Source organism: Struthio camelus, chromosome 3 (genome assembly GCF_040807025.1).
Source record: "Struthio camelus isolate bStrCam1 chromosome 3, bStrCam1.hap1, whole genome shotgun sequence".
Lineage (NCBI taxonomy): Eukaryota > Metazoa > Chordata > Aves > Struthioniformes > Struthionidae > Struthio > Struthio camelus.
The window spans coordinates 96,968,768-96,991,937 of NC_090944.1; the positions used below are offsets into that span (position 1 = coordinate 96,968,768).

General features: G+C 36.1%; 1 protein-coding gene across 2 annotated transcripts in view; it reads left to right on the forward strand.

Moving 5' to 3' along the window:
* FMN2 (formin 2) overlaps window positions 1-23,170 on the forward strand; it is a 195,273-nt gene that overhangs the window by 156,828 nt on the left and 15,275 nt on the right. For both annotated transcript variants that reach the window (XM_068939260.1, XM_068939261.1), the window contains 2 exons: window positions 3,175-3,226; window positions 19,559-19,708. In XM_068939260.1, coding sequence (XP_068795361.1) covers window positions 3,175-3,226; window positions 19,559-19,708 — 202 coding nt within the window. The remainder of the gene's footprint in view (window positions 1-3,174; window positions 3,227-19,558; window positions 19,709-23,170) is intronic.

A 23,170-nucleotide genomic window follows, 5' to 3' on the forward strand; every position in this document is an offset into this window, starting at 1 on the left:
CTATCATCATAATTTTAATATTCAGAAAGGTTTGGAGATTTTTGGAAGCTGTATCCTTCTACTGCATTCTTAACTCTGGATTTATTTTTCCCTACATTAGCAGAAACATGGGTTGAAAGTACTTTATGAGCAGGAAGATTAGTACAGAGTGGAATAATGATAATCCCTAGTATCAGATGATCATATTGGAGCTCAATTCCAGAAAGTGTAGGAATTTCATATTGCTTCAGCATCTGATGGTTAATGTCTGTCTTTGACTAGCCACTATGTATAATTTTTAGATGTTTACTGTAGTGCTAGTGCAAAACAGTCTTCTGAATATTTACTTTAGACTAGGATGCCGCTCCCTGAGTATACTATATTTTCTTCTCTTTCACTGGTAACAACAGTCATCTTGTTAAAATGGAATCATTTTAGGGCTGTTCTGTAACATTTTGTATCTAGAAAAATAAGACAGTAAATGGATTGCAGGTCAGATTCTCACCCGAATAATATCTTTTTGAAAATGTGCAAAAGGTTTAGAAGAGTCATCATGTATTTGGAACAGTCTAAAAGGCAATTCTCTTTTAGAGTAAATTCTTTCCTGAAAAACTCTGCTAATGCCAAGGGATGATCTGATGCAGGATGAAATCTCTCTATGAGGGTATATTAGCTGCCATACATGTAAGTATGTATTACTTTAAAAAAAAACAATTACATGCATCTGCATCATTCAGGGATTTTCAGGATTCTTTTATTTGTGAATATCCCTTTCTCTATGAAATGATTAAAAGTACAGATACTTGAAGTATTTTTTTAATTTCCTCTGTGTACCATCAATAATAACTTTCCTTTTTCAACTAGAATTGAAACCAAAGTTGCTCCAGAGTGGAGGCATTTTAAACTCTCCTTTTAAGAGCAAGGTATAATTTGTTGTGCTTGCACTCTTTCTAAAAATGAATTAGGGAATATTTTCCCCATTGTTGTTCAACCTCCCTCCATTCTACACATGCTTAAGGGGGGTGGAACTAGCCAGATGCTGCTACTATGACCCATCAGTAGCTCAGATGCTGCTACTATGACCCATCAGTCTTGGAAACGATGAAAAGTATTATATCCTACAAATATGATATGTATACTAAAAAACTATCCTAAGATAGAGCATGCTATCTTCCCTTTCCAAAAACTGTTTAACTGAGAGAAGTCCAAGTTAAATGTTTCAGTAATAGAATTATTTATTTTAGGAATTGTATCTGAAGATGCTTAGTGAAAGCGTTAGCCTAGAATAAGCTATGAGAGCTCCTTGAGTCCAGGGATTTTGTGTGAAGTCTCTTCTCTCTTGCACCACACAATTTTACAGCAAATAATACCTTCACTTCCAGGATTGAAGCATGGAGGAAAAAAAAAAAAAAAGAAACTCTATCAAAGCTGCCAGTTTTCACCTGGTTTCATATCCAAAGGAAGGCAGAAGGCTTTCAAAACTATAAGTCAACCCAGATTCACTCAACACTGGGCCCAGGTTCACTCAGAAGGGTTGTGAGCCCTCACAGACCTTTTGAAGAATCTGGGCTGAGTTTCAAGCTGGTGATGAAACCCGTAATCAGGCAGCCTTCACGTGCTCTTGAGTTCCTTGAGAACAGTTACCCAGCTCTCCCTCAAGTTTCCTGTGGTTTGCTGGGATTTTTTTGTTTTAAGCAAAGCAATGTTGGAGTTTGAGGCTTCAGATAATGATTACTAGATGCAACGTTTGCTGTTGTGAGTAATCCGGGCCCTGCTCACCCTACTCAGAAGACTGCGTACAAATAGTAGCAAGTGTTTGCAGGGTCTGAGCCCTGATTCTGATCCTTGTTCTGAATAGGGAAAAAAAAAAAAAAAAAAAAAAGAAACTCCATTTATGAATCTTTGCTACGGGTTTCCCATGTCTATTTTAGTGTTAGTGTATGTTTGCAAAGCGCTTTTGATTGAAACTTCATAACAGAAAAATATTGATTATTTTTGTTCCCTAATAATTCCATTGTTATTCTCACTTGAGCCAAATTTAAATTCAGGGCTTTCTATTTCAAAGGTGCATCTGCAAAGTGGAAAAATAATTTGTATTATTATTGTAGAGCTATGTAAGAAAGTAGGACGAAGAATGGGTAGTTTAAAAGTTTGTACTTGTTTTTCAGTTTTTCATATAAATTCTGTGGAACTGGCATTTGTCTTCAGGAAAATTCAGAGCTTCTGCATGCCCCAAAGTCCACTGACTCCCTGGAAGTGAATTCTAAACTTTTCCTTAAAAGTTAGCAGGCCAGTACTCTTAACAGACCAAAGGGGGAATCAAGTTCCAAACTAAAAAGTTTTTGGCTAAAACATGCAGATCATAAATGGGACTTTAGGTATGCTATGTGAATGTCTACAGTGTATATGCAAGTATAAGTCTTAGCTAAGAACACATGCACAGCCAGTTTGTGCTATCACTTTGCATGTAGGTGATGCCTGAGTTAACGTGCGCATCCTTGTACAATTTGTATACCACAATTCCCATCTAAATCAAGTAAAATGGGTACAAAATAAAATGTAAGAAAATATGTGGAAAATAGATCATTTTTGACCAGTATGTGGCATAGCAGTTGAGTATTTTGAATCTTCTTCATGAGATGATGGTTTCCTTTGAATGTATAAAAAAAGTTATGTTTTCAAACTGTGTGCACAGTGGTTCTAGTACTCGAATAATTAATACCTCCTGAATCTTTCTTGTTTAGGCATGCCCATTCCTAAACTAAGCTATTTTGTGGGGGAGAGCTTTTATTTGTAACTGTCAAGCAACTTTTAGAACAGGTGGGAGGCTGAACCTTCCTACTTTTCGTTCAGATTTTCCTCCTCCTCTTGGCAGACAAATTCCTATATCCATCAAGTTTTCATAGTCATTTTTTTAGATACATATTTTAAAGTCATTTTCATGAGTTGGTTGCTGTTGTTTATGTTACTGGGGGAATTCTTAATTTTATTTTTCTTAAAATTTGCTGTAAGTTTTTTTTTAATGGGCATATAATTCAGATCGTTTTCTCAGAATTGATGTAAATGAGTACATCTTCAGGTGTTTTTGATGTATTAATGGATGCAAGACTCATGACATATTTACAGTGAACATTATCATAAAAGAGCATCTGTATCTTTGACCTAGTAGCAAATTCTTTTCCTGTATTTTTACAGCTAAAATAGACCAAGAAAATGAAGAGAAGTCACTGACAGAAGCACATAAAAGGTAAGAAAAAACAATGCAATAAAATCCTTCCTTCCTTTGAAAAATGTATTATTTTAGAAGTAGCTATATTAGAAACAAACAGTGTCGTATTTTTGGATAGTGACAGAACTGCATTCAGAAAACCAAATGATATCTATTTATTGTCAGCTTTATTTTAATCATTAGAAAAGAAAAACTGAAAGAATATAAGCCAGCAGTATACCTTTAGAGAAACGTTTTGTGTGACTCTGCTCTTTCTGAAAATGCATCTACCTTATATAAAAATAAATTGAGAATATGACAGTTGGATTGAGAGAAAACTGTTCATTCGCAACCAGAATCATGGTGATTTGACAGACACACAGCATTCCCCAGACAGCTATTATTCACTAAGCACCACTTCCTGTGCTTATAAAATGTCTGCTGTAAAATAAGGAATGGAAATCTGCTTTTAAAATACTTATGATATGTATAATTAACTGTGACTGCCTTTGTAGAAATGCTAATAGATCTTCAAATAATTTTTGTGGCAAAAAAATAAAATACTTTATTAAACCTCATTACAGATGTGAGCAGTTGAGAGCATTTTCAAAATTGGGAACTTCACTGTGTTGCACAACTTGTGGTTTCTTCTGATTTTTGGCAGTGTTGTTCAGAAGCAATGTTTAAATGGGACAGATAAAAATCTGTCCCAGCAAAAGACCAAAATATGACACGCCATTTATAGTCCAGATTTGGTGAAACTGACAGTCTGCATTTATTTTCCTTTCACTAAAAATAGCATCTTCTTTTTGTAACAAGCTCAACTACCACTGAATCTATGCTAATGAACACAACTGGGAGAGCTCTCAATAGGATTCCAGTAGAGTATGCTGCTAGAAAAGATTATAATTTTTTTCTATGATGTCTTAACCGTTATAGGGCCCTGATACCCAGGTTAGTCACCTGCCTTGCTGTGACAGCATGGGTGATTTTTCCCCGGTAAAGCACCACAGCTTCTTTCTATTTCCTTGCTCCATGTACTGAAGAGAGTACCTGCAAAGAAAGCAAAGGAGAAAGTGGATGTTCCTCCTTTTTTGCAAGGAGATGGTATGCTCACGAGTAGCACATCTGTGATGTGGGATCGTGATATTAAAATGGAACAAAGGCTTAGTATCGCTTTGGCTTAGTATCATACCTCTTACTCAAGTATATGAAAGGCATTCCTGAAATTCCTTAAGCTTGTTTAACTGCTGAATTACATAATTCTTATCCGTAAAGATCTCCTTCACAATAAAAATCAGAGAGCGCAAACTGTTAGTAAGATATTTTTGTTGATCTCTGTCAAATTGCTCTGTTAAGGAATTAGTTTCTTCTTTGGAAAATGGATTAGCCTATATGTCCAAAGCTAACAGATTCCTAAGAGCAAGGGGAATCCACGATGCGTTCAGAAAGCTTGTGACTTGCCATTGTCTTCTGGTATCTAGTTCGTTCTCTTTCGTAATTTTTTCCCTGACAGCACTGGAACCACAATATCAAAAACTTCCTGGTGATATATCTAAGATCCGCAATATGAGGGAAGAAAGCAAACGACTCCCTAGTCCCTCCTTAAGCTTGGCCTACTTCCTTGGACTTGTCCTAATACTTTCTTCTCCCATTCTGCAAAGTGCAGCAACTCCTTCACACAGTAGTGTGCCAAAGAAGGAATTTCTGCTTCATTTTTCTTTACTATGAATATCTAGCAAGGATAGCATCACATATGAAAGCTTTCATGGAAAACATGAGGAATTATGCTGGGACCTAAAACTTTGGGACAAAGTTATTTTCACTATTATCCAGGCTACATTTCTTTCTTTCTTTCTTCCATCATCCCACTGAAATTCTTCCTCCACTCAGTGGTATTTGTTAAAATATTGAAGATAGCTTCATGATGTATCTTTAGTGTTAAATGTGTTTCTTATACTAAGATCTTCAGAGGAGTTTAGAAATAAAAAGCTTAGGATCTCTTTTTTGGGGGGTGAAAGAGAAGATGAGAGCCTAAAAAGCTAAATAAAAGATTAGTTACATTTGGCTAATCATAGGTAGACCAGCAATGCATAGGATGACTAGACAAGCAAGTAGTGCAAGCAAAAGAGATGGATTAGATGGAGCAAAATTAATGTGATTAATATGCTTGGATTTTTCTTTTTGAAGTGGATAACTTCAGCCCATATGTAAGTTCACTGCTACCCCATGATAGCATTTCTTTAGCTTTCAGTAAGAACTGCAGATCTTTCCTTTTAGCTTGGGCACAGAATGTTAAAGCTGATGTCGCCGTAAAAATGCAAAAGTCCAAGAGAAAAGCTCTTGCAGCAATAACAACAAAAATATTTCTAAAATGAATAATGATTTGGGGAAAATGCAGCAATGTGTATTTTAGAAAAGCTCAGTTGTGCAATAGATGAGCTGAAATGGAAAGTTAATCTTCCACACAAAATAAAGACAAAGCAAATGGAATGTCTGCTCCAGAGACTCCATGCAGTGTATAGCTGTTCATTTGTCACAAGTGCGAAAATGTTTAATCGGTTTTGAAATGATGTATTCTCTCTTTATTTATCGTGTTTAGTGACTTTAAGAGTGTCAGTAAGTAAAGTGTTTATCCAAGGAATGGATTTCTGGCACATGGATAAAATGAAAAGTGAAATGTTTAGCTCGAAATAGGCACATGTTCCAAGATCTCTCTGAGTAAGTATCCTGAGATGAGAAGAAAGCACACAGGTCTGTGTTTATCTAGCTTACGCAGGCAGACAAGGAAGGCTCCAGCCTGGTATTAACACTGAAGTGACATGGAATGTCTTCACCAAACCCCAAACAATTACATCATTCCCTTAGCAATATTGATAAAGTGCAATAAGAAAGAACCTGGCACTTTCCAATTAGATCCTCATTGCTAAATACTTGAGAAACTGTCAAATACTTCACAAGTTAAAGTAGAAACCACTTTTTTGGGGGGGGAGGTGAAGGAAGTGAAAGAGGAAAGGCAGAGGAGGAGGAGAAGAGGTGCTTCTATGTTTTAGGAGTCCATGATTTGGGTTTTTTTTTTTTTCTTCGTTTTAAATCATGCTAGATTATTTGCCTTTGTCCAAGATACAACGCTAAAATGCTGCATTCACACAGCTGTAAATAATAAACAACTTTACAGCTAAAGTTCACCCTCTTTGAAAACTGGAAGATACAGCACCCTTCTCACCAAGCAAAAAGTTTGTTTCCTCTTTTGTGTATTTTCAATTATTTAGTTTTAAAGACCTCTAATTTTTCAAGAATAATTTTTTTCTAAGTAGAGGAAAAAATTAGCAGCGTTATTGTTTTCAGGAACACTTAATGCAATTTTAGAAGGAGACACACTTTGACCGCAATATCTACAGCAAGTAGTGGCCAAGTTTGCATCAAAGTGAACAGAAGTGAGCTTGACACTCCTCCTCTTGCACCTGATGAAGAAGCAACAGCTAATCAGCCTCATGGAAATACCAGAAACAACATTTGATAAAGCAGAAGCTCATTACTATATGCCTGGCTACCTTTATTCAATTAAATAGCTATGAAGGAATAGCACGTAACTTTATTACTTCGTTATAATACCTTGCCCAGTATTTACTTCTGACCTCCTTGGAATGTTTCCAGATTAAGGACTCATCTATTTTTTAGAACAAAACAAAATCCAAATTGGAACAGTGATTCCTCTTCCACTTGAATAGTTAGTAAGAAAGCTTTTCTGTTCCTCCACCTGCAATGATATGTCCGTCCTTGGATTAACTCCTTGGGATCCATTGACAAATTGAACTGGAGATGTTCATTTTAGACCTGAGAAACATTCAGAACATTTTCAGGTCTTTCTGCTCTCTCTTGCAAAAACTCAAGCATCAGATTCTAAGTACAGTACAGTAGCTACCAGACTAGTCTAATAAGCTTTGGATCTAGCCAAATCGCAAATGAACCATGCCACATTCAGAGGATCTGACATTTGTCAAGAATAATTAATTGCTCTGAATATTGCTTGATTTCTGTCTACTCATATAGTACCTGTGTAAGAAGCAATGCACGTTGAGAATCTCTTAAACATTGCGGAATCTTTTATTTCTGATATTGTTGATAGTATAACACTTCATGAAACAATAACATAGATCACTAGGACACAACAATCTTTTTAATGGTGGCTTGCTTTTAGGTGAAACTATTCACCTTTTTTTTCTTGCTGTGATTCACAGTGAGGGCTGGATAGACAGAAATGCTGCTTGCTATCGTGGCTTTATGTCTGTCAGTGATTTTAATGAATCTGAGAATTTAATATGGTTTCTTGTAAATCTTAGTGCACTCTGATAGTATATACTTGTTTTATAAAAAGTCAAACAGAACTTTCTGCCTTCTGACATAATTATCAGCTGGAGAGTTTGGGATGTGTATGGCTGGGTATGGAGCATCTTCCCATGTTAGGATGGTTTTTTTATTTGGTTTAATCTTATAATTTGCTCACATTACTTATACATTCCAGTGATTTTTAGGCTTTTAAGTGCTTCCTGAGTGCTATCTCCCAGGCACCTCTACTATTTTCAGAACTTTTAATAACCCATTTAGCAATGCTTTGTGACTTTTTTTGCTGTAGCAACAAATGACATTAATTTTGAATAGGAATGTTTACCTTTAAATTCCCTGCAAAAAAAAAAGTGCCCTAACACAACACACTTTGCAGACTTCCATTGGCTTCACTGAACGTTCAGACTTGGAGAGGAACAAAGCCTGGCACCTGCTCATGAGCTGACAAGTTGATGAAACAGCAGACAGTATGGTACAATGGCACTGCTGAAAAGCAGCACCTAAAAATGTAGCACCTAAGTCTGATAATCCTTTAAAACAGTAGATGTGCCTCCCACCTCTCTCCCCTCCACACAATGGTTTGGATTTTTTTCAAAAACTGAACTGTAAAGTTAAAGTGAAAATTGAGGTAATGATTGAAATAAAGTGGTGAAAAGCTCGGAATGGATAGGTATTTAGTAGAAAAAAAAATACTTTTTAACTGAAAGGCAAGGATGTGCTGTTGGACTCTATCTCTCACTACTCTTTTGCCATTTATCCTTTGTTGGTTCCTTTCCTGTTAGTTCTCTTTTCTCACTGTGTGGCTTCTAGTGTGCAGACTTGAATTGCTCACAGTAATACATTTCAGACTGTAGGTATACATTAGTTGCATCAGCAAAAAGTAAATACTTAGGGAGCAAAGGAAATGTGTATAAAGAAGCTTACAGACTGTTAAACAGACTGGATCATTCTTGTTTAGTATCCTGTCTCTGACAAAATATCAGGGCCCATAAACATGCAGTAATGGAAAATTAGCCAGCAGTTTAGCTAAGTCAGAAAGTTACTTCTGAAACACTGTAACTGATCTTTCCCTGAAAGATGTCTTTGTCCTTTTCTGAAACTATTTGCTAAATGAGTGAATGAATTATTATCCATATGCATGACTGATTTTGTTTATTCTAACAAGACGAGCATCGTCTTTTAATGTTGGGCATCTTGCTTAAAAATCATTTCATTTTATTGGTTTTAAATTAGTTGCCTGTTAATGCCATTGAATGCTAGTATGAACAAGTGGGAACATAGCTTTTGATAGATTAGGGTAGAGCTAATTCAAAAAGCTAATTTTAAGAATTGTAAAATAATCCATCTTGATGCAATTTATTTTATAGTTTATGTCAAGGATCTGTTCTCAGATCTTAGAGTAAAAGATTAATAAATTAGTTTAAGATGCAAATATAGTTACACAGCTAAGTAACACTGGTAACAATACATAAAATAAATCGTGTCCAACAATACCAACAGTTAGCGCTATAGCATTAAACTCACAATAAAAAATTTAAGAAAAGAATCATATGGCTAATAAAATAATGACAAAAATTCAGAAATTAAATCTTTAAATATAGTGTGCTATAGCATACTAATTGTTTTGACTGCCACTGTGTGTCCAGCAGATAGTTTCACTGAGTAGTCTCTTGAGATGTTACAACTGAAGAAAGATGTGAGTGTGTGGGTCGATGTGGGTGAGAGATTCACTTTAAGGATTATTATATTGTATTGCTGTTGTCGTCTACGTGCAAATAGAAGAGCAGAATTTAAGGGATGTGGTTTAATTAGGTCACAACTGTATTAACTCATCTGGGAACTATCCAGTAATAACTTATACAATATAGGTCATTCCTTCCTTAATAATTTCCAGCTGATGAAAGACTGCTATCAGCCCCTCCGCAGCATAGAGGTTGCCTCAGCCTGCTGCTGGAAGCCCGTTGTGCTTCTCATATAAGGAGATTAGGTGGCTAGGAAAAAAATCGTTATCTTTTTATTGTTCCTCACTTCATTCCTCAGTCGTCTTCCCGTGTTTTGTGTTTGTGTTTTGTGTTTGTGTTTTGTGTTTGTGTTTTGTGTTTGTGTTTTGTGTTTGTGTTTTGTGTTTGTGTTTTGTGTTTGTGTTTTGTGTTTGTGTTTTGTGTTTGTGTTTTGTGTTTGTGTTTTGTGTTTGTGTTTTGTGTTTGTGTTTTGTGTTTGTGTTTTGTGTTTGTGTTTTGTGTTTGTGTTTTGTGTTTGTGTTTTGTGTTTGTGTTTTTTTAAAGAGACGTATTCCTTGATAAGCTAGAAACTGCTTTAGTGAGCCAGATCCCTTCTGCACTGTGTCTTAAAAGCACTCTTGTCATGGGATAACTTGCACCCACTTCCTTTCTCATCTGCTGTCTGGAGAACAGTTCCACCTTAATCAGTCTGATGATGAAGTACAAGATCGTTCTGTATCCCAAAGAAACCAACTAGTGCAACTAGTGCAATGGTCACTACAGACCAGAAACGTCACGAAACCCTTGTGTAATCCTGGGAAGGGATGGAAACAACTACTCCAGACCTGAGAGTTCTCAGATGAAGGAGTATGGTTTGTCTAGCTTTGCTTGAATATCAGTGATTCATATATCCAGTGTGATCAAGTGTGATTGTTTACTCTAATCCAATGGCTCCCACCTTATTTTCAAGCTTAATCCGTATGGAAAATGCTACTTATTTTTCTTCTCATCTAGATGAAGACGCTCTCACTGCTGTGAAGAGAATGTATTAGGATAAGTTAGGAGTTCAGAGGTAAATAACTGGAAGTAGATAAATGTCTATTAAGGCCTTTTCAGTCTGATACTTCATCCCTCTAAATTTTGAACTCTTTGACTTTATTTTCATGGGACTTTATTGTAACTCACTCTAAGAATATGAAAGTCCCTTGAACGTTTCTGTGTTCTAAAGGGTGGATTCCTTCCATTTATACTTGTGCAATGCTGTTATGATGTTAGGGGAGCCTGTATTCATGTATCGTAAGGAGAGTCCTTTTATACTTTGAATCTTATACTTTGAAGAAGGAACACTCCTCAGAGCTTCAGTTGGACCTAAGCAATCCAAAAGGGTTAAGCTGAACCAGCTTCAAAAAGCATTTAAAGTGTTAGAAGGTCCTAAATTGTCAAAATATTTTGAAATAGCTTTATTCTATTATTTTCAAACAATAGAAACTGAAACCTAAGTTTGATCTGAGCACCAAAATATTAACTATAACTATTACAACTTTAGCTATACCAAGAAATTTTTATCAAACTTGGCTTCCTTTGTAAGTGAAAGCCAGGATTGTAGGTCAGCCAAGACTGATGCTCCTACCTATAGCCCACTTTAAATTCCTTATGAGCAAAATTTATGATTGGAATAGATTGTATAAGTGATTTTGTAACATATACATTGATTAAAAATAACTTGTTTTTCCCTCTCTCTCTCTCCCCCCCCAAACTCTTTTAGGTTGGGAAAGCATTTGGGATCTCTAGTTTGACAGAATTTCTTTACAAAATTATGGCTACTTTGGAAAAAAGCATCTGACAATACTCTCAGTCAGACCTGTAGATTCATTTCAGTTGTTACTTTTAGCATATGTTCTGCTAAATGCATGTGTACAAAATTTAATCTATGCTGGACTATACACTCTGAGTGTGACAATATTACATGTGTATGGAATCTGTTAAAGCATGTGTGCAGTTTCTGTCTAAATAGTCTGCTCTAGGTTTAAGGCAAATTGGCTCCTACTTTGTTAGATAATTCTGACCTTGACCCTATATAAAGTTCACAGCTATAAAAGCAAGCCATACCATGGAGCAGGCAGATGCTTACAAGACTGAGGTTGGCATCAATAAATTTATTAATATTTAATACAATAAAACTTTTTACAAAATATGTAGTGCACAAAGGTTATGTTATCTCCATATATAATTATAACCTTTTTAAACAATAAGAATGATTGCTCAGAAAGCCTCTGCTGTACTAGGTAGTGAAGATGAGGTGTGTCAGTAGAAACTTCTGGAGACAAGTTGGACTTCAACAGGAAGCCTTTAGCTGTTTCTTACCACAGCGAGGCTAGCAGATTGTGTCAGATCACTGATGTTGAAATTCATTTTACCTCTGTATTCTGTATCTACTTGCACCTTATTACTTGTTCAAGTTCAACCAGCCACAGTTTATTTAATATCTTTGAAGCTTATGTTTTCTTTTTTTTTAAAAAAAGAGAAAGAATAATTTTCTTTTGAATGTGTTACTGAGCCTTACTTTCCAGCACCCACAATTACAGGAGTTTGCTTTACATATGCTTGTGCTGTAAGTGCCCAGTTAAGTACAGAGCTATGTAGGTATCTACAGAAAAGGTGGCATGCATGGGCAGGGTGTCCATGATAAAATAAAATTAAAAACATTAAACTCTGAGAAAGAAAATCTACCCATTTGTGCAAACTATGCAGATTACAATGGACTGCAATTTACACTAACGCCACTAGGAAAGTGCAAATATCTTGAGCCATGTTCTTGAGAGAGAAAGTTTGAAACCTTTTAAAAACCATCGTTTCAACATTATAGGAGAAAGTGCATGTCATTCGAATGCATTAGAAGAATCATGCTAGAATATGTTTGCTTTTTTCTCTGAGCGGCCTGATAGAATATGATTGTCAGGGACAAAAAGTACCCAAGTTTAACTCTGTTTTTAATGTATGATCTAATTTTATTTTTTTTAATCTGTCCAATATTCTTGAATGGAAACTTATCTTTTCAATATGCATAATATAATTTGAGTTTATTGGGATTCACATAAATATGGTAGGCCAATTCCTGGGTGAGTTGCAGCCAATCAATGCTTTGTAGAGGATACAATGAAGGTATAAAGATGCCTCTAACCTAACTTTTCTCACCTTTTGATTTTTAAATAGCTGGAGTGGAGGCTGACTTACTCTGTGTAGTGTTTAAAAAGCTGTTCTAAATTACTATTTTTTGTCATCAGAAAACTTCTATCTGCCAAGACAGTTGCATCTTACTCCTGATATAATTTATAACCTAATCTAAGCCACCTAGAATAAAAAATGGCATCATTTGATCACCAAAGGATACTTTTACATCAGAACAAAAGACAGCCCTTGTCATAGCCTAGGGTTTTAGAGAGAATGAGCATGAAAATAGGAAGAAAAACAAATGAATAAAACCAGAGAAGGAAAATCTTCCTTCATTTAAGAATGAAGTGTGAGTTGTGATCTGTGATAACCTGCTGTTGCCAGAAAAAGTAAGCTGCAGGGAGAGACTTGGCAAGTTTCTTCATCATGCTCAACCAACATATCTTAATATTGACCTGGTAAAATTAATTTTCCAACTAAAAAGATTGTAAAAATATTTGTGCCCAAATCTACCTTTCAACAAAATTGTCACTTAAGTCAGTTGTGGCCATAATTTTGTGGGGCTACTTCGTTTCTGAGAAATGGGATGGAAGAAACACATACCTATTGAAATTATGTGTATGTCAGGGCCTCGAACAGCAGTTTGAGCTCTGGTTAAATGTTTTATTCATTGCTCACTCCATGAGTTGATCAGTCCTCTTAAAATTTTACTTTTCCTAAGGTATTTGTTCTAAGTATATTCTCAATACCTGTTGAATTTAATAATCTGTGTCACTTATTGTATAGGTTCTGCTCCAGTTACTGAGTGTGCTGCATTCACTGCATGGCAAAAAGTATAAAATACATAAATTGTGCATTTGTGTTACTGATCATCTTAAATAATTGATTACATTGATCATTGTTGATAAATGTTAAGGTTGTAAAGCATTCATAGCTATATCAGGCCAAAAAGATTACACTGCTTACCTACAAGGAAAACTAGCCTGTTAAAACATAATTTCCTGTTCTTCTCATTATATGCCTTGTGCTGGGTTTTGCTGTGAAAAAGAGTGCCTTAAAGGTAGAGGGCTTTTTTGCTGAAGTTGTTAATTTTCATCTGGTTGGGGCAATAAAACACTTTTCTGCTTAATATAAATTTATAGGACTCAAGGGACTAGAGATGAGGGAGATGACTTAGGATTCAAAACATTGCAAATGTTTGGCAGGTTTTTTTTTAGAGGAAAGGAAAAAATCTCTCGAGACCTTTGTTTTCTAAGGAACAATATTACAAAATCCATAGTTACACAATATAACTTGGCAAAAGAAAGAAGAGATTGATGATTCTGGCAACTGACTTAAGCTGGCATGTTATCTCAACTTGCTTTTAATATAAGAAAGATACCCCTTTGGTTCCTCGAAAAAGGAGGGGAAAAAATACCCAAAAGTTTCTCACTAACATTTAAGTACTGGATATTTTGAATGAATCTATGTTTGTTTTTGTATTTTCTCACTTCTAATTATGCAGGACAGCACTGAGGAGAGGCAATGATGATTTGAAAAAAAAGTGGGGGGAGAGGAGGTGAAATAAAGTGACCTGAAGTTATGATGCAGGGAGAACCCTCAACAAAATATGTCAACAGGTGACGAGGGGCTGCTTAGGATGCTGTGCATGTTAAGTTTCCTCACAGTCTTGTGCTATCTCAATAATCAGGGTGTTAGTTCTCAGTTTCATTTTATCAGATAATTTGGTGTTACTTTGTTGAACTGCTTGGAATCCTGCAAGTCATAAGACTAACTTTTATTAATGCTTTCAGCTATTTAAAATACAAAGAAAATACATCCAAAAAAAGTCCTCTTTATAAAACAAAATGAGGATGAATATGATAATTCATATGATCAGCTTTTCCAGGAAGCAGCTACTGTTACCTATATACTGTACTCCTGATCTCTGTGGGGTTATAAATACAGGGGGAACATTTTTGCACTTTCTGCCAAACTCAGTTTGGCTTTTAAATATAATTTGTGTCAGATTTCAAGTAGTAAAAGGCAAGCATGGTCCTTTCTCCCCTATTCTCTTTCTTGTTTCTTTTGATAAGCTATGCTTAATCCTAAATGGCTTTCATCCCATTGGGATGTCCCTTAGCAGCTCCTACTTGAATCAGAACTTCCTCTGATATACAGCAAAAAACGAAACCCAAGTTGTCAAGAATATCCAGATTTTAACTTCAACCAAAGTACTTAACATATTAAACAATACAGAATCTCTGTTGCAGTGCTGTAGAAACAATTTTCTTACTTTTAAATCCACATTGATACTAATCTCTACTCTTGCAGATATTTTTGTTTGCGGTTTTTGGAAACCTGATGGGATGTGTGTGTGTGTGTGTTTGTATGCACATGCACGCGCGTGTGTGTGTTTGTGTGTATTCGCTATTTCTCAGAAAGGTCAGCCAGGAATAGTGTCATTACCAGTGAAATTCAAGACATGTCTGGACCTACAGTTACTTCGCTATTTGTTTGGCCACTGAAGCCTGATCAGCTGATGCTGAGGTGAAAGTACTGCGATCCATTACCTAGCATTTTTGATTTGTCTCGTTATTGCTTTTCTTGCACAAAAGAAGTATTTGTATTAGCTACCAACTGTTCTGTCTCCTCTCCCCACCCTCTTGCTTGACCCAGTGCATGCATTCACATACACGCATGCATGTGCACAAACGTATCTTGTGGATATTTATAAACTGGCCAGGTGAATGGAAAAATCAGTCAGCCAATGCATCACACACAGCAGACGTGAGTCTGAATCGTTGTCTGCAACTCCAACTTTCTAACTGGCTTCAGAATGAAATGGAAAAAAATAGAGTAATCCGTAGCTGCTTTTAAAATATTCCTAATGGATCAGACCTATTCGCTAGAAATGTCGTCAATTAGCCATTTGCAAAGTGAATGACAATTTTTTTCTCGTGTAATTAAATTTGGTTTGGCTTAGTGCCTCCATCCCTTCCTTCCCTCTAAACAGAAAAATAATTTACATAGTTGCACACAAAGGAGCACCCAGAAAAGTCCAGTGATTCATTCATCAAATTTCCATATTTGAGTAAGCAGTGAGTTCGGTCATCTTAGCCTGCAGTGATTTTTCTGAATTACACCAACAATTGAAACAAGGAAATGAGAAGATGAGAAAAGGGAAAAAGGAGCCGACTGTCCCTCATAATCTTATTTCCTAACTTACTTGTCAAGGATGAACACCTCTTTCACTGTTTTAGGAGACTTAATGTTATTTAATTATCCTTTGAGGTCAGCATGTGAGATATGAAAACCGCTTTGAAATCTGTTTAAAAAATTCTGGCTTTTGCCATGTCAGGATAAGACAGTGGGGTGAACATCACTGCCTTATTTTTAATCAGGCTTGAAAAGTCATGCTGTTTGGAGCAAAGCCACTGACCTCCTTTACCTCTCCTAATCCCTGGAAATAACTCACATGCCCTTCCTTCCCTCTTCCATGACTGCTACCTCTTTTCTAATGCACATTCTTTTCTTTTCAGACATTAACTAAGAGTGTGGAAACATAAGAGCCCTTTTTACTTGAGAATCTCCCAATGCTTAATGAAGGCTAAAGAAGCTTTGCAGTACATATGTGGGTAATAAATATTTCATTTTGCAGATAGGTGAAATGAGACACAGAGAGCTCAGATGAGTTTCCCAAAATTATATGTTGCAGAAATTAATCTGGGTACAGGAATGTAAGCATTCGCAACCCCAGCCCCTTATTTTATTCAAAATGTATGTGTGCCTGCACAATTAGTCAGGAACAATATAGATGGTATTTGTAGATGTATTGCTCCAGAATCTGCTGGAGGATCAGCAGGCATATTTGAATGGGTTGCCCCACTGAAATGCACCGGAGAAGGTATTTGCTGCCTGGCGGAAATTTGAAAGAATGATATCTATTCTTAGGGTTATTGCAGTGTTATCCAAATTCCTCTTTGTATCTGAAATGTGGGTCCCCTCCTGCAGTCAGCTTTGAGATATGTCTAGTTTGACATATGTAAACACTTCTAAATCAGATATTTACAGAGCATGGTAATACAGAGGATTTATTGCTGCCCATGTTTTATTATTTGATGCATTTGGATTCACTTTATTTACTTTGTCTTTCATGTGTGAATCATGCCACTTTGTCTTGTAGTACAAGAATGACAGCATCAAAAGTACAGCAGGCAAGTTTCCATATGTCTTCTAAATGTGGTCTGAGAGACTGTTAACTGCTAAACCTGGGGAGACCTCTCTGGCTGAAGAAATTATAGTAACTGGCTTGACTTTGTTTCACCTGCATGCATAGGAGAAGTACTTGATTCATGGAGAGTTCTGCTCTGAAGCCTTACTGTGTTGCAGCTGGTATCCTATGCTTTCTTAACAGATGTTAGAAAAGTGTGACATATTAGCAATGACAACCTGCTACAACTGCCGGTGTTTCACATTTCACAGGCAGCTTACTTCCCTTACCTCCAAAACTAACTGCCAGGGAGGTAAGCAACCTGGCTGAACATTTCTCTTCTGTCCATATACTAAAAACTAAATAGTAGCTATTAGCCACAGCTGTAGGCATGTGTAAGGTTGTACTGACTATACCAGCGGTTCTTAGCAAGATTTTCAAAGAGGAAAAACAACCATCCCTTCTGTTCTCGAAAGACAGTAGGAATAATCGAAGGATAATGAAATCCTTTGTGCCTCCAGTAAATATTAGTGCTGTTTATGAATTTTTTGAGTGTACTTATGTGCAGTAGGAATTTCACTTTGTCTTGGCTTCCTGTTTCTTGGGATGTTTTTCTGTGAGGAAATTCTAGCTCATTACCTCAAATTTAAGAATATTACTCAGAAAGATCAAAAGTTCACATAAAGAAGCCTCTTCAAATCATTCTGCAGACAATAATAAAGTGAAAAGAATCTGACAGTGAATGGCCATTGTATGTTCTGTAGATCACTAATGACCTGTTTTAACAGGGCTTTCTTAAAAATAAATTAAAAATGAATTCCTAATAATGCTGATAATAAGCCTTTGACTTGGCTGATGGCTCCAAGTTTCTCTCTTGTTCTATATTGCTCGTGTCCCTTCAAAACTATTGGCAGTTCATTCTGAAAGATCAAAGCAGCTATTTATACATCTTCCTCTCTAGCCAGCTCCAGGACAAGAAATCTGGAGAGGGGAAAAAAAAAAAAACCCAAACCAAAAGTACTTCCCACAACTGTCTGCACTGCAGTCTTGATAGAGTAAGCAAGAAGTTCAAAATAAAGTGCAGATGACTAAATGCCAGGGATATACTCTTTTTGAGTGATATTGTACCATGGGAGCATAGGATAGATGATAAATGTTTTCTCCAGTATAAAACTGTAGGAAAAATGTGAGTAGATAAGAAAAATGGAATTTTGTAGTTTAATCCTTGGTATCACTCATCTATAAATGTTTAGTTCCTTTAAAAAAAAAAAAAAGAAAAAAAAAAAAGGATGTTCTACTGATTAACCAAGTACTGACTCACAGAATAGCCTGCCACTGCTAAAGTGATAAATTCTTTTAACTTCTTGAATCTACTTTAATCAAGGAGTGATAGGCTGACTGTGAGAGCTGGGGGAATAGTATGCTGAGGTGAGATGGCTTTCAGATACCAATGTGATAGGTTTAAAAGTGAGGATGGTTTTGTCGTCTGTGTTGATGTCCATCTTTGCTCTTCTCAACAGCTTCATTTTGCTTCAGCATATGGAAATAGTGAATTATAAGTTAATAGAAAAAGGAATGTACTAAAATTTGATCTGTACTCAAATGTTACATTTTTAAGCTGCAGAAATTCTTATTCAGAAATAGGATAATTTATTGTCCATGTTGGGGAAAACGATTGGAGTATTGAATTTTGAGAGATAAGAAAAACAGTTCTGCAGAGATTTTGTGAGGCTGTCCCTTCTGAATGATTGAATCCTTGTGTCCATTAAATACTTTGAATTATGGCAACTGTCAAAGCACTCGCTCTGCAGTTATAGCAGTCCATGGATAAGGATATGACTTCTGTGAATCGAATGACATTTCCATCCACTGCACTGGAATTAAAATTTTTCCTCACTACTAAAGTCTTCTGAACAGTGATGTGTGTTTCATAGAAAGTGGTCATACCGATCAGTAAGTAGTAAGAATGAGCTACACATCTAGAATTATATTTCAAGAGACAGCTCTTCATAGAATTTCTCGTAACGTAACCTGTTTTCCAAACATTTACACTCTGAGCTTCAGATCTGAAGTGATTTTAAAAGCTCTGGTATTTACAAACATTAAGTCAAAAAATAAAATGGAGTAATAGTTAGCCAAGCAATTAGTTCTTAAAGGAGTTAATCCATAGCTTCCTATATAATTCAGCATAATATTTCTACATATTCTTAAATTTGAAATAAAATAAAAGTAATTTGAATTTGGAAATTTGTTCAGTTTAATTGCAAACACAGTCTCGCTCTCAGCATTGTGGATATGCTCTGGGCCTTTCAGCAATAAATCTTACCTGAGCTTTATGCTTCATGTGCTACTTTACGCGGGCTGAACCACTCCATTCAGAAATGAATGTCAGATAGTTATGGTAGAATCATGATGGATAGCTGTTTTCTAGCACAGTTGTTCCTGGCCCAGTTTTCCATTGCACCATTTTTTGTTTAGTGTACAGCAGGCTTGAGGTTTAACAACCTTTCTGTATATGCTTCCACCTAAGCTGTTTATCCTATTGTGTGCATAGATTTAACAGAATTTGAAGAACTTTGTTTACACTCTTTATAGGCTTTGACTATGCGTTTTGAAAATTGCTTTAAACACAACAGAAAGTCAGTATATGGGCAGGTGTGTCTGAATTTACAGTGTGTGCTAATTTTAGCTTTTGAAATGGAAAATACTTTGGTCAAAAACAGAACGAATGGTAAGTGCCAGACCCCCGCCTTTACAAAAGAATCATCTTATATTGTATATCTATCTGCGTCCAAAGAGTTCAGAACTGTTACATTTTTATATTATTATATTTTAGAGCTGCTGCAAAAAATAGCTATATGCCATGTCAGTGTAAAGTAATAAAAAAAATTCTGCATCAGTGAGTACTGAAATGCTTGCTGCTTTTGTTTTCTTTGACAGCTTTTTGGAAACTGCAGCCTATTTCTGGATGAAACCAAAAATGGGAGAGAAAGAGGTGTCCCCACATTCTTTCTTCAGTATTTGGCACGAATTCAGTTCTGACTTCAAAGAGTTCTGGAAGAAGGAAAACAAACTTATTCTGCAAGAAAGGTACGTTTGTTTGTTTGTTCAAAGGCTTCCCTCCGAGAATGTTACTGCGAGCAATCACACAGAAACCAATCAACCTCACCTCGTTAGCACACAACATATTGAACATCTTTTTGATTTTTTTTTAATGGAAACATTTATTTTCTTTTTCTCAAATAATTGTAGTCTGTGAATGAAACATTAATGTCACTTTGTGCTACAGCTTTTTCAGGTCCATTCCATCAATGATATTTTTGGTAGAGCATGTAACTACTATGTCATTATGAATCCAAGCAATTGGAGACTTGCTTCAGGTCTGAAAGTTAAGATTTTCCATTCACATATTTACTGAAAACAACTCAAGGTATTAAGATATGACATATTGTAAATATTTGTCTTATGAAGCTGAAAAAAAGGAGAGGGAGGAGGAAGAGAGAGCAAAAAGTCCGTTGACCCCATCTTAATAAAAGAATCAAACCAAATCATAGCACAAATCACAGCCTCATGCAAACATGGCATATATGGCATAAAGAACTAAGATGCCACACAGTCTGTGCCATATACTAAGAGAACTATGAAGCTTGCTTTCATTTGCGTGCTATTACATTGTGCTCATTCTTTGTATATAGAAACAGTGCTGATTTAATCAGCTCTTTCATAAATAATAAATGCTATATAAGGACAGATTAAAAAAATGGAAACAAACATGGAAATGGTAAACACAGTTACATAATGCTACATCTTTTAGCAACTTGAGTGACCTTAGAAGGATAGTGAAGCTACGCCTTATCATTTACTGAACTTGAAGCTTCAATCCTGTTAATGATTGATATTGGTCATGTTTAGGTTACTTAACAGCAATAGGCCTGTTTTTCAAGAATGCTCAGCTGACATAATTGTCCCAGATATCAGATTACTGATGTTGGAAATCATCGATAACTTTGCTTAAGCACCTATATAATTAATAGGTCAAGTATATATGTCTAGTATTAGTGGATACATTTAGGAACAAGTAATCTTACAGTTAAGAAAACTGGGTTCTGCTCCTATTGCAAGTGTGATGTAAATGTTAACACAGGGGAGAAGCTCTCTGGGGATGTGTTTCACTTTACTAACTCTCTGACTTAATTTTATGTAATTAAGTATCTCTCTTCACAACTAAGTTGAGCTGACATTTAAATACTATCTCCAGGTTCCTATGCAGGGATTTAGCTGCCAACTTGGTACAAGATAATTTCCATTTATATTTTTGTGTGTTTTTTTTTAAAGAATGGTATTTTTAAAACAGTCTTTTCCTTTCTGAAATACTGAATTAGTTTGCTAGAGACAAGCAAACAACCCTCCCAAAAGCTTTCACTACAAAATATTTTTCTTTAAATTAACTAAAAAAGCACAAAACCTCTTCCTTTTATTTTTCTTCTAAAGCGTAAGAGAAGAATGAGATTCCAGTACAATCATTTAATTCTCTTTCAGTTCACTGCATGAATAGACTATATTTTGCCATGCACTGAAGCAGCAGAGAGAAAAATGGCTCTCCACTGGGTCCTTCTAGGGCAGGGGTGTCTTTAGCCTGAAAGGAACTGAACATGTTTACCTAGACAGTAGCTCCTAGAGGTAGGATGAGACAGGGAAGAAGAGAAGCAGGAATCGGGGAGCCTGCAGTGGGCAAGGAAGCTGGGAGGTTCCTGGGAAGCAGCGAGCACAGCCAAGGTAAGACTTGGAAGTGATGAGAGGAAGGAGACATGCCCAGCAGGCCAGAAGGCGCTGTTTAGAATTAGCTGAAATTCAGGAAGTCTCTGAAAATAAGACTAAAAATCATCTATCCCAAATATCAGAGGTAGGTTTTTTTTTTTTTTCCTCTCGTCCCAGAATTTTAATTCTGGCTTGTTTTACCCAGTTTAAATCTTCCTGTATACAGATTTTATTTGTTAGGAAGAGGCTGGGTTTAGAGTTTGGAAACCTTTGATGTCTTGGTTTTAGCTCACCTCTGAGAGAAGTTTGGCACAGTGCCATTTCAGGACTGGCCAACTCAAGGTCTCTTTGCTGCCTTTTGGGAATTAAAATAGGTTGGCCAAATCAGCAGTAAGGATAAAAAATTTTCCAAGGAAAGCAGGCTTTTTTTTTTTTTTCCCTAGAAGCAAAGAATCTTCTTTGGTAAAGCAACTGTTATCAAAGCCTTCCTGTGGAAAATATTTTGTCTGCCATCATAGTTCAACTTGACACCTAAAGTTGTTCTTTAGGCTATTTGCTTGACTTGCCATTTCAAGTGTTCTTTGTGAAAGAAAGGATGCTTTGATGTGAGGCCCTCTTGAGTATTGAGAGAGGACAAAGGAGAAAAATCTTGACAGAAGAATAAGTGCTGGAAAAAGGTGCAAGAATGTACAACATGACATTTTTCAAAATCTCAGCCTGTATGGACAGATCCATAGATGATGGACATCTACTTGTGCCACTGAAATAAAAGCTATTCATTCAAGAAACTGGCTTATAGTCCTTGCTGATGTTATTGGTGTGATGGAATGAGGGCTTTCTACCTACTCTGTGATGACCTATCTCCATCAAATTCTAATGATGTTATTTATACCTGCATGACTAGATTATATGAAGGTCTCAACAGTAATATTTCAGGGGTAAAAACCTGACTCCATTGGAATCAGTCACAAAAATATCATTAACCCTCAGGAAGACTAGAATATCCTGTTATGTGCTTTGTCAATGAACAGCTGTTAATTGTTTCTACATGCATAAGGTTAGTTGTATTATTCTCTGCTGCTAAAGTTGAAGAGAGGGTGAGTACGTTGATGGTCAAGGCAATTTTATGTGGGTTTTTATTGGCAGTAAAATCTTTAAGTGACAGGTATGGTGAGACTTTAAATGCCACCATTGTGGGAGAATTATTTGCCAGGGTGCTACCTGATGTAGAGTACTTTAATTATGATCATTATTTATAAAACATACAATAACTTTATCCCCTTTTCTTTTTTAATTTGAGCATCTTACTTTCTCTCCCTTTCTTTCCTCTTCTCTCTCCATTCCAGTATTTTGTTTAATAAACGTTTATGCTGTGGGCAACACTTCTAGGGTATTTTATATCCCAGTTTCCATACGGACCGTGTAGGGAAAGGAATTGCTTGTTAATAGTGTCTGTTCCTTATTTAGTCTCTGCAGATATGAGTCACACTGTTTTACAATAATTTACCCAAAGGCTTTTCATAGATGGTATTTCCTAAGGTGATATTACTTTTTGTTACTGATACATTAAAAGTGTATGTGTTTTACGGAAAGCAGTCAGCCAGTTTTTATTTTAAACACTTTTCAGTCAGCATTTCAACTTGTATATTGGTCTGCCTGGCATTTATATGCACAAGATAAACACTGAAGTGTCAGACTTCGTATTTCTTTACAAGAAGATGGGGAAAAAAAGATGAAAAATGGTGCAAGGTTAAAAACAAATTAATTTTTCTCAAGTTTTCTACTGCTTTTGTT